At 37.4% G+C, this 12,981-nt stretch overlaps 1 protein-coding gene across 1 annotated transcript; it reads left to right on the forward strand.

Moving 5' to 3' along the window:
* The first annotated feature begins 2,421 nt into the window (after window positions 1–2,421).
* Window positions 2,422–2,928, forward strand: FERD3L (Fer3 like bHLH transcription factor). Its single transcript, XM_032401318.1, has one exon. The coding sequence runs from the start codon at window positions 2,422–2,424 to the stop codon at window positions 2,926–2,928; it is 507 nt and encodes a 168-aa protein (XP_032257209.1).
* Window positions 2,929–12,981: the final 10,053 nt, after the last annotated feature.

Raw genomic sequence — 12,981 nt, forward strand, 5'->3', positions numbered from 1 at the left:
TTAAAATCTTGGGATATTTTTAAATTATTGCTACAGACATACCTATTAAGACATTCTTAATAAATTCCCTCATATTTTAATATTAATATTTCAACCCAATCCTATGCATTGGGTTCCATTATTTTTGCTGCAGTTTCCTTTGTGATAAGGTTATTGAAATATTCACCCCCTTGCATAAAATCATAAAGAATTTTAGTCCAAGAAAAATGTTTCAAGTTCCATGATAGCTTCTGACATCTATTTTATTAAATTTTACTTTTAAATGTCTCTCATGTTTCTCTTCAGTAAGTGTCCTAATATATTTTGTTGTCAAACTAGATTCTCACAAGTTGAGGTATTTAATCCAGGTATTTAATCCACTTATGTTTGCACTTAAAAGAGAAAATTTATGAGAAATATTTAACAACTAAAAATCAAGTATAAAATGTGTCCAAATATTGAATAACACATTAAGTTAAACAAGAGTTAGAAAGCATGTTACTGCTTGCCAAAATAATAATAATAATAATAATAATTCTCCCATTTACTTATCTTTGACCAATGTTGAAATTCTAATTCATTTTTTATTTCTTCCTTCCTTTGGAGGAAGTTGAGTAAAAATCAGTAGGTAATCATAATCAAGGATCTCATATTCATTAACATCTTTCAAGAACATATATTTCAATTCTTCTCTGCCTGAGTTAACACAATGCACACTGGAGGGTGAAGAATAAACGCAAGAGAAAAGAAAATCAACTAAAGGACAAAAGAGTAGGGGAGAACACAGACACAAATGGGTTAAAAGAAAAGAATGAGAGAAGAAGAATTCAAGATGATACTGCTTTAATAGTATCTGGGAGTACACAGGGGAGGCTAGGAAAAAAAGGAATTGTGCTGACCTGTAAGAAATAGGCTGTTTCTGGGAGCTGTCCAATGTACTAACAGAACGGCCACATAACTTACCTCCTTAGTAGGAATTGTCTTTGGGAATTCTTCCTGGAACAAAGGCATATCTTTACTCACCCTTTAAGGCTATTCTTCTAACCCATCTTTAAAACAATTTCCTAACATGTTACTCTGCTCTTCCGTGTCTTCTTAAAAATTCCTACACTGAAAAATAAATATAGCTACTGGCAAAGAAGGAAAAATGAACCCTTCTTCGTTAAAATATTAGAGATAATATGAAAACAGTAAAACTTCATTTTCCTTATACCAAATTTTAAATTTCCTTTCATCTCAAAAACATGATCTAATGATAACTTTTAAATCTCCCTTAAATAGAATTCTGTATAGTTTCCACTCTTAAGTCCTGTAGGGCAATACCAATCAATGAAGAAAATAAGCCAGATGGAAGTGAAGATTTATCTTTGTTCACAAATACAAATCCGCAATTTAAAAGTCCGAAGACTTCACAACAGAGGGTGAGCTGATCGACCCATTGGCTTATCAAAGGGTAAATCGCGTTTCTGAAAGGAGATTGAAGATGTTTTGTTTTGGCGGAGGGAGGGTTTGCTTTGCCCTCCCCTGCCCCCACTCTGGGGTTAGACAGTGAAGTACACTCAGAGAAAATATTAGGAGCCTCCTTTTTTTTCATTTTATTGCCGTCATAACTTTTGCCCTGAAGTAAAATCTTTCACTTTACATGAGTAGGAGATAAGTAGGGAAAGGAAAGTCAAGTATCTCAGTTGTTAGGCTGATTACAACAAAACCGACTTTAGAAGTCAGGGTTTGTAACGCGGCAGGAGAGCTGTTTCGATGCCCTGGAAGGAGAAAGCCGGTTCCAACAGCGACTCTTGGGAATGCGCTCTCCGCCCCCCCTACCGTGCTTACTTAAGCTAATGGAAGATCTTGCCTTTCAGTAGCCGCTGCACTGGGATACCAGACAAACAGCTCCCCTCGACCCCTGGCAGACAGGGCCCCACTTCAGGACATCATTAAAAGCACATGCACTTGTTTCACACCCATTGGCAGCCTCGGGTGGCAAGATTCAGGACGTCTACTCTGAAGCCAAGGAGAAGCCAGAGTGGTGGAAAACATCCTTGCTTTGAAAATCCAAAGCTAAATTAAAGAGCTACATGAGATAAGGAGCCTGAAGAATATTAGTTGGCTGCGGGGGTGAGGAGAGACACAAAAAGCACAGCAGGTAAGAGGCTGGGGGTTGTTGCCAAACTGTCCCAGGTGGCGCATCGAAAATGATCTCAGAATTGGAGGCCTATCCCTTTGAGACTTCCATGCGTGTTCAAGCTTGTCTTCTTCCATCAGTTTCGAGAGGACGACATTGTCCGAGCCTTCCCTATCGGTGCCACTAATCCTGTTATCAGCTTGGTTATAAATATTAATTCCCCTGGCCCTTCGGTGATGGTGCCGCATCAGATTCAGAGCTGTTAGGAGTCTCGCCCCTCCCTGCGAGAAACCGATGCGAGGCAGGGCCAAGTCGATGCGATGGCGGCCTATCCGGAGAGGTGCGTGGACGCCACTGTGCTGGACTTCGTCGCAGACCTGTCCCTGGCCTCCCCTGGGCACCCTCTCCTCTGCGACTTCGCACCCGGGGTTCCCTTTGGGGACCGGGACCTTGTGCTCCGAGAGGGAAGACGCGGGAGTCTGGCACGCTTTGAGGAGGAGGATCCAGAAGAGGAGGGCGAAGTAGACGAGGGGGAGGAGGAGGAGGAGGAGGAGGAGGAGGAAGAGGAGCATGGGAGAAGCGCCTCCCCGCTGGGCCGTCCCAAGAGGAAAAGGGTGATCACCTATGCTCAGCGCCAGGCAGCCAACATCCGCGAGAGGAAGAGGATGTTCAACCTCAATGAGGCCTTCGACCAGCTGCGAAGAAAGGTGCCCACTTTTGCTTACGAGAAGAGGCTGTCCCGAATCGAGACCCTACGCCTGGCCATCGTCTACATTTCCTTCATGACCGAGCTCTTGGAGAGCTGCGAAAAGAAGGAAACCGGCTGAGCCGGAGTGGGATGGAGGGGTCTGTCCCCTCTTCCTGGGCGCGCGCGGGCTTGGGGTGCTTCGGGATCCGGCAGGGTGCGGCCGAAATGACAGGAGGGACTCTTCAAGACAGAATGTCTGGCCTTCTGGAGTTTGGTTTGGAGTTGCGAAATCCCCACAGCCCTCGAGAAGAGTGGCAGCCGTAGAGTTAATATACACGCGAACGCTCTCCATGGAGTCTGGGGCAGGGGCGGGCGCGGCACCTTAGGAGTTAGAACGCGCTGGGCTGTCGACGCGAGCGCCCAGAAACAGCTTCTGCCGGCCTGTTGGGTGAGGAGCTAATCCTCTCCCCAAACTGCAGACTTCAGGGGCTTCTGTAGAATCCAAAATCTTCTCTTTTCCTTAAAAAGAAAAAAAAGAAGAAAAGAAATAGACGTTCTTACTTTTTTTTTTTTTTTAAGTCAGTGCTGCCCAATCTCGGGCAAGCGCTCCGGTCCTGCCCGCGCCCTTAGTGCGGGGGGGTGGGGGTGGGGGTTCCTGCGACAGAAAGATTTGCAAGGGGTGAGGGGTCTTCTGAGAGGCCAAGGGACTCCGGACCTTTGGTCTGGTCCTCTTTGGCTTGTCTAGAGACAGAAGGAAGGAAATGAAGGAAGGGGAGTCCAGGGTCCGGACAGGCGACCTCTGAGGAGGGACATCATTCTCCCCTCTCTTCCCCTTAACTCGCAGAACCGGAAACCTTGTTCGGGTCGCTCCAGGACACCGACGCTTGAACCCGGAGGTGGACTGGGGTTGCTCGGGCTCAAGCGTCGGGGATGCTCCTGGGCTTGCCGGGATGTTAGGCTCTCGGAACTTTGGCCGCCGAGCGGGGCTTCCCCCCTGCGCTTCCGGGAGAATGACCTGGTCTTCCCAGGCGCAGCGCAGTTTGAGCGCGCACTTTAAAATTTTTAGCTGTAGGTAGAGAAGATACCTTTCTTTGTAGCCGCATCTAGGAACAGGCAAAGCAAAAACTCAAAGGAGGAGACGCATTCTTCCACTTTGGAAAATGTGTGTGATGGAGATGAGGTTGAAGCAGAACCTAGGCGAGGGCCCCCACCTCCGGTTTGGATCCTCTGCCATTCCACGGTTTTTCCGTCTGGGCGACCTGCTAACACCTGAACCGGGGTTCTTCAGATAGGAGTAAGTAAGTGAGGAGGAACCTGAGTGAACAAGCACCGCCTAACCGTAAATTCAGAAATTCTAAGGGATAAAGCCCAATACTTTATTTTGCCACTTCATGTCACACACCTTTGAGCACACACATACAATATACATACACACAATTCTCCCTATTATATTTTTAGGAATATAATTCATTTATATTAATAAGTACTTTATATTCATCCTAGAAAGTTTGGAAAACAAAAGTCAAAAAAAATGAAATTTAAATCACTCCACATTACCATAGTTAGCATTTTTATTTACTTCTACCTTTTTTTCTGTACAGATATAAATTAAATATGCTTAACAAATTTGAGATACTTTTAGATATTGATCTTTTTCCATTCAGCAATATAGAATGAGCACTTTTCTCTGGCTTTAAATATTACTCAAACATAATTTTGATTACTGTATATTACTGTTGTAATGATGTATCACAATTTAGTGCCAGTTCTTTACAAGTAGATAGCTAAGATACTTCCTTTTTAAAAAAAATAAACGATGATGCAAAGAGCATTCTTCTAAATGTCTTCTCTGCCTGTGATAATTTCCTGGTATTAGATAACTAGAAGTAAAATTTCTTCATCAAATGAACATTTAAGTTTGTGGCTACAAATGGCAGGATTGTCTTTCAGGTGGGGTCTGCCAGTCCACACTCCCATCCACCAGCATTGCGGGGATTTGCTTTGTCTCTCAGATGTCTTTATTTAAAACTTTTCCTAGTTCTTCTATCTATAGGAACTGAATTAGTTCTGAAATGACTACCCTACCAAAGATGATTTCATATTTTGATTGTGTCGTTTCACCATATTTCTTCCACCTCTACCATACCATCAGTGTAACGGTAAAAGGAAAAAAATGTAACCAGATAAAAAAAAAAAAAAAAAAAAAAAAAAACACAGCAAAACAGGGAGTGTATTTTTTTTTTTTTTTAGTCTCCAGTGCCTTTAATAAAATGAACTGAAATTTGGACAATGACCTCTATATCAGTTTTATAAAGTAAAATTACTCATTCTCTTCTTTTTTTAGATAACTTTTTGGCTACTGAGACTAGCATATCTTCCTGTATTTTTAAAGATAAATTTAAAGTTACTCATTTTAATATGTTGAAAGAACATAACTAATTATTTCCCAACTTCTTATGGAGTGCTGGTGACTCCATCAATACTTCATGCTTATCCAGTTATTTATTTAATCAGTTAAAAAATGTGTTCACATTTTACATATAGAATGGGTTCAAAATTGAAAGAACTTGCAGAGTCTCCCTTCCTTCCCCCACATAAAGTCCTCCTGAGAATTAAACATCATGTAAAAAAAAAAAAGTTGATGTGTTAAGTTTTTTTTTTAAAAATGGTTCAACCCTAGGAATCATCAATATTTTTTGAAAACCAGAAATTTAAAAAAGAAATCTGTAAGACAAAGGACCTCAAAAAAATCACTGGGTCCTAAAGAGTAAATACAAGCCTCCATCATCCTTAATCCCATCCCTCATACTCTGAACCATTCTGTCATATTCTTAGGAAGCCCTTAATATCCTACAGTGAATACCTCTTCAGCATAGTAAATAATATCTAAAAAGACTCTATATGAAAAGTGATTTCTTCATTATCACTAGAAGATTTATGTCCACAATTCTTGAATCTGTTAAAGCGCAAATGTTTTGTTCTTTGTAAATATTTTTGTATGTTTAGAAGCTGCTTTAAAATGTAAAAGTCTCTTAAGGTACTTTCTTAATCATTGTACTGATAAAATAATTTAAAACCAAATAAGGATTATAAACACAAATAAATGGATTGACTTATTTCCCACACCAAATCCTCCATAGAGATAAGACAAAATTATCTGCATCTTGAACATGAATCCACTATACCTCCGTATTTCGACACTCAACTTTTCTAAGCAATATGACCATTCTAGTTTTTTCATATAAGATCCATAAATTAGTGTACTTTTATTTTTTTACTGTAGTTGACATCCCCCCCCATTGTCACACACAATATTACATTAGTTTCAGGCATATAAAAAAATGATTCAACAACTCTATACATTATGCTATGCTCACCACAGATGCAGCTGCCATCTGTCAGTGTACATTTTTTAAGATAGATAGATTGATTGGTTGATTTACCTGCGAGAAAAAGAGAGAGAGAGAGAGAGAGAGCTTGAGCGAGTATGGGGGCGCAGGGAGAGGGAAAGAGAAACCCAAGCAGGCTGCTCTGCAGTGAGTACCATGCCTAACATAAGGCGGGACTTGATCTCAGGACCCTGAGATCACAACCTAAGCCTGAGCCAAAACCAAGAGTCAGATGGTTAACCAACTTCACCACCCAGGTGCCCCCAGTGTACTTTTTAGTACAAGTGTTTTTAGTGTATAACACATCCTATGTTAAAATGTTTTATTCTTTATCTTTTAAACATGAATTAAATATAAGTAGATATTGGTTTTTTAATACCTTCCACCAGTTAAAAAAACCCTAATGTCAATTACTTCTGGAAAATTGTAAAAATGTTTTTGAAATCTATAAGTTATTTGGATATTTGGAAACTAAATATCATTTCAGATGTTGCTTGGAGGCGATTTATTTATACACAATTTACTGACTGAAACCTGCCTTTTGGTCTCAAACTAAGTTCCCCATAATTATCTAGTTACTATTAGTATTCAGACACGTAAACCAAGAAAAGATCTAAATGAAATCGTATTTGAAAGACATAATCAGACTGTCCAAGGAAAGTAAAAATAATCAGAGGCCTTTGACATCAACAGGCAGCTATTCAAGGCGATCATCTTTTACAGTTGCCCAATGTGAAAGCAGATTTTGGCAAAATTAACACTGAAAACTGAACCAAATATTATGCTAGTGTGCATAATTCCTGCATGCACATACAATTAAGACCCTTGGATTGGTATTTATTATTGCATTTGTCAGCATTTCCATTATAAAAACACAATGGTGGAAGGTTTATAACAAAGCTATAAAAATTCTGATTTGAAATCTGATAAGCAGAGTTTAGCATAACTGTTTCCTTAATTACAAATCTCCAAAGAAAACTTCAAAGGTAATGAAGACACTTAGGTACATTTTATATATGAGCTTCCAAAATGGACCTGCAATTTGAAAAACCAAGAGATTGTATTTAATACAAAATGTAAATTATTTTGTTTTTATCAAAAATAAATGGTAGATTAATACTGAATTTTAAGTACTAAATCCACTTTTTATAGGGTGATATTATTTCATTAAATTATCTTTAATGTAAAATAGAAAAATGTTTAAGTTTTGTTATATATCTTTATCTTGGTGCAAGTTCACTCAAAGGTTCCTGAACTTTGCCAATATTCTGGGTGAAGTTAGTCCTAGTCTCTGGTCAGTGCCCTCTCTTCCTGTGAATGCTGGACTAAAAAAGTTTGCAAAACAAGAGTCAGCAGTTCTGACCATTTTGTTTTGACTTTGGGGTTTCTTTGAATCCAAAGCTCAAAACCAAACCTGACGGAGGAGGAGAAGGAAAGGAAAGAAGCCATGAATAAAATACCAGGAAGATGGAAAAAACTTCAAGTCTCTATAAACCAAAGCCTATAAATTTTCACAACTTTCTCTGTCACCCCAAATTTTTAGTTCTCTGCCTGAAACATATTCCATAAAGAAATATAAGGAAATGCAAAGAATAGTATGGATGTATTTTTAAATACTCTTTATAGTTAATATTTGGCAGAATCACACCCTTAATCTTGCAGAAAGCAAAGAACTTTTAATGTTCAGTGAAACCAAAAAGTTAATAAATATGATGGAAATTATCATAATAAAATGACTTAGGGTTACTTAGTACTTTATGGTTTTCAAAGCACCATTCACAAACCTCCTCTCATTTGATCCTCCCAAATGGATTTCAACAGGATCGAGAGTCTCTCTATTAAAGTGAGTCATCAGTGTACCATCTTAAAAATTCATTCATTCATTGAAGTCAGCGTGATACTGAGATGCCTAAAGAGGGCCAATGGTCACATATAAGCAACACATTACTTTGAAAGATATTGTTTCCAAAGATCAAAAGCACCTTAACACACTTTGTGGATGATAAATTATACAAAAGCCTAGTAGAGTCTGGCTCCCTCAAAGGCCAAATTTTACCACCTTCTATTCAGGGCTCTGTGAAAGAGATTTCCACCTGCAGTCAGCAAACACAGATGACCTCAAAGCAGCTGTTACAGACACCTTTTTATAATTTCCAGTCTTCAAAAGGGAGGAAAATATCTATGAGAATTTGGAAATAGATCAAACAGTTGGTGTACAATAAAAGGCAGCAGCATCACATATATGTGTTTGAATGAGTGAACAAATGAAGGAATTATGATTACACAATTATTTTACTGCAGATAATTTTGTGATTTCCCCAAAACTTAGTAAAATCACAAGCTGTATTTGTTACCAATCAGATCTTGAACTGACTATATTTAGTCCTATAGTTTAGTGAAATGTTGGCTATATTTAATCCCATGGTTTAGTGAAATGTTGGAGAAGTTAGAAACAGTCTCGAGGAGAAAAACCAAATAACTGGATTATTAGGTCTGGAAATAGTAACAATATCTATAATAATAAGTAATAATATCTATAATCTTATTTATTGTATTGCTTACTTATATGACAGCACATGTTCTAAACACTGAGTTGGGTTCTTTACATAACTATTAAAGTTCAAATAATAAGTTTAGGATATAAACACTGATTATTCTAGCAGTGATGAGGACAGTATGGAATAGAGAAGTTAAATAACTTTCCCAGGCTCAATCAGCTAATAAACAGTAAAACTAAGATTTATACCCACTCAAGGATTTGAGACCAAATTCTTAGAGACTGAGGTTATTTGTGAATGAATACATGATTATTATTTTAAAACAGAAATGATGTAGTAAAAATAAGTATTCTTTATCTTTACTGAGGATCAGAAATGTGGACATGGGTTTATTACCAAAGGGATATAGTTTCTGCAATTAGATTGGTAAGGTTGACTACCGGTGTAAGTTTTTGAAGAGGCCTTGAAATAATCTTCTGTGGATATTTTAAAGCGAAAACTTTCCTCTAGTGGCTTCAGGGCAATCCTACCAGAAGAGAAGAGACAAAACTCTTTTGGTGAACATAATGATTATAAACACAAGCTCTGGAATTTGACAGAAGCGGGTTTGAATTGCAAGTGCATTACATCATGTTATGGAAGCCAATACAACTTATTTAGCCTTGTTGACCCTCAGTTTATTCATCTTTAAAATAGGGATAATAATATTATCCCCCCAATAGGGCCCTTATGAGGACTGACTGAAATACATATGCAGAGTAAATGGTGTACAAGCACTCAGTAAATGGTAACTACTATTAAAATACTCATTATCGTCAACAGCATCATCATCACCATCACCATCATATCCCTTCCAATTCTATGGCAACAAAACTCTATGAAAAAGGCATCACCTTTACCACCAATGGTAATATATGAAAGTACAAAATCTATAAAAAGCAGAACTCATTATAAAGTACATTTAAATAAATTGAAAATAATCAGATACATTTTTTTCCTCTGGTATTTTTTATTCCTGAAATACTTGAATGTCAGAATTTCATTCTGGTCTATGCATCTTTCTAAGTGGAACAACACACACCCAACATGAACAGAGAGATCAAAACCCCTTCCTTTAACCTTCTACTGCAATAGCATATATATTAAAAAAGAAAGGATAGTTAAGTGACTTTAAATTTGAGACAAAATGATCTCAATTCATGCAGAAGAAGTTCTATTCTATCAGCAGCCTAGACATTAAAGTACATATTTTCTAAATAAGTGTGCATTTATTCAAATCAGATAATTTCTGATGGAATAGTTCTGTATTTTAATTGCAACAGCAGTTGCACTGACCTACATATGTGATAGAATGACATAAAACTATGTCTTTTTACACCAATGTTAATTTCCTGGTTTTGATATTGTAGTGTAGTTATGTAAGATGAACAAATGGAGAAAACTGAGTGAAGGGTACACAGAACCTCTCTATACTACCTTTGTAATGCCCTGTGAATCTATAGTTATTTCAAAATAAAAACCGAAAAAAATCAGTTAATTACTATGACATTCGTTTGAACCTATAAAGCACCTAAGAAATGTAAATCATTAATTTTAAGGAGACATTCACTTATACTTGATTCTTGTCGTGAATCAAGTATAATTTTTCTTCAAGTGTTTCCTGTGAAAGTGAAGCCAATTTTTGTGCATGGTATTATGTGGATCCTGGAATGAAAATCAGGACTCTACCCCTGAAGGTCATAGCCAAGAAGTGATTATCTGATTCTAGGTTCCTGGGTCCATTCTGACTTCCTTGGCCAGATACATTCTCAAGTATGGATTTGAGTGTTAGAAGAGCTACACATCCTAATTCTGCCACTTACTGGATTAGGTAACTCACTTAAAACATCTGGGCTTCAGTACCAATCCTGGTCTGTGAAGTAGAAGTAATAAACACAGAGTTATTTAAAGTATCAGAAGAGATCGCATAAAGTGCTTAGTACAGTGCCTCATACAAAGTAAATATTTAGTGAATGCTGTTATTGTTATTGTTTATGCTATTTCAATGTTGAATGAGTATATAGAGCAAAATGACAATTCAGCCTTTTAGAAAGACTCATGAAAACACATACAAAAACAGTATTAAATTGTCTTGCTTCTCCTAAACAGAATCAGTCTTTTAAATAGCATGGCATTTGTGCCAAATTTAATCCGCCACTGTAATAGCAAATTTTTAATTTTGTTTTTAAAACAGAAATAAAAAGGCAAGGCTTCTGGTCTATGACATGTAATCACAACCTTTGATCTGCCAGGAAGGTCACTGTAAACCCTACATTTCTAAAATAACCTCTGAAATTTGCATATAAAGTTTTTTATATGAAAAGGTAGTATGCTGATTGGTAAATCCTCTGGGAATTTATTTTTGAGCAAATTCATCTTGAAAGCTGTGGTGTTGGTAATAGCAACTGAGAAGTAGGACTGCCTCAATTACTAAGCACTTACGCATACCTGACCTAGACAAACATGAAATATGAAAACCTGGAACTCAGCTCAGTCAGCCAAGAATGGAGTACATAATCATGCTTTGTTTTAAGTTCCCTGCGGGATATAGAAGTCCCTGTGCACCTAAGAAGGTTAAATGATGGCCACCTGCTTTCCACAGAGGAGACTCAGAGAGGAAAAGAGAAAAGGATCCTCTTTGGTGCAGCAGAGAAAGAAGTTGGGTCTCGAAGTGCACTCTTGGACATCCTGTGCTATTTCTGCCATTTACACTTTTTTGAAAATTTGGCACCTGGCTTTATTCTCTTTATTCACAGATTTTTTTTCACTCTGACAAAAATTTATACAAAATCTTTAAAAAGTTGTGTACACTTTGGCCTAGATTTATTCGCAATTTAAATAGGAGTTTTTTTGAAAAGATAAAGTTGGTCTGAACTTACACATAATTTCTCAACATTTAAAAATGGGTAACTCTAAAAAAAACTAAAATAAAAAAATAAAAATGGGGGCGCCTCGGTGGCTCCGTCAGTTGAATGTCTGACTCTTGATTTCAGCTCAGGTCATGATCTCAGGATCCTGAGATCAAGCCCCCTGTCAGCTCAATGCTCAGTGAGGAGTCTGTTTGAGATTTTCTCCCTCTCCCTTTGCCCACTCCTCCGTTCGTGCTAAATAAATAAACACATGTTAAAAAAATAAAAATAAAAATAGGTAACTCTTTTTTCATATCTACTATTTTAATATTTTTTCTTCCTTGCATAGAAAGATAAAAGGGTAATTGTCACATCTTGTTCCTTTTAAAAGCTTTGATTCAACTTTAGGTGGTTTATTTGAGGGATGGTAAAGGGTCTTCTGAAATTTACTAAAATTTTTCTGACTTGGGGAACAGACCCAATTTCAAATATTCTCACCATGAGTTCATACTTTTGACCAAAAAATGTGGTAACTGTACTTAACAAGCATTTGACAAGAAGTGGTTTTGTTAATTGTAGATCTTATTGAACATGCCACACCAATTCTTTCATCACTATTCGCTTGCTTAATCTCACCAAAGTCCATTAAAATTAGAGCAGATGAGCTCAGTTAAAATATACATATAGAATGCCACTTTGTTTCAAGATGACGCAACCACAAATTAAACTTCATACCCTTATTAGTATATTGCATTTCATCAAATTCAATTAACTGCTTCTAAAGTTGACATGAAGCAGGCTGAAAAATGCTCAGGACTCAAAGTATTACACAAAAAATCACAACAAAAATCTTCCCACATTACATCCACATGAAAATATGCACCATACCTCAATTCAAACCTCAAGGTCCTTACCCAAGACATCCTCAGAGCTTCTCTTTCTATTGGTTATAACCCCTCCTTCCATTGTATGGTTCACATACATGCAAACATGCATACATGTAAAAGTATTTTTATCAGAATGCCTTCACATGTATTTTAGAATGGATGGTGCATACGTAAATGTTTTCACTACTAGCTCAAATCTTAAAAATGGTTTCATTTTTCTTCCTTTTCCTCCATACTTTGGTAGTTTCACTTTTTTTTTTTTTTACTAATAGCCACCTCTTTTTTGACTATTCCATATGTCATAATATTAATGACTGTTGAACATTTCTAACTTTTGTCACCGAAATTCAAGTGAGCATCAGTGTCTTTACACTTATATTGAAAATAAGCCCAGGAATTACTCCAGTTATTGACTGAGCATAGCCCCATATAAGTATATCAGACCTGAATATAATTACTAAGACCAGCAGCCAGTAAATTGTAGAAAAGAAAATGTCTGGAATTGCCATTCGGGAAACCTACAGAACACT

Source organism: Phoca vitulina, unplaced genomic scaffold, assembly GCF_004348235.1.
Source record: "Phoca vitulina isolate PV1807 unplaced genomic scaffold, GSC_HSeal_1.0 scaffold4, whole genome shotgun sequence".
In the NCBI taxonomy this organism is placed as follows: domain Eukaryota; kingdom Metazoa; phylum Chordata; class Mammalia; order Carnivora; family Phocidae; genus Phoca; species Phoca vitulina.

Bases quoted from the DNA above. Each gene is read 5' to 3' on its own strand.
- FERD3L (XM_032401318.1), top strand. From the start codon at position 2,422: ATGGCGGCCTATCCGGAGAGGTGCGTGGACGCCACTGTGCTGGACTTC.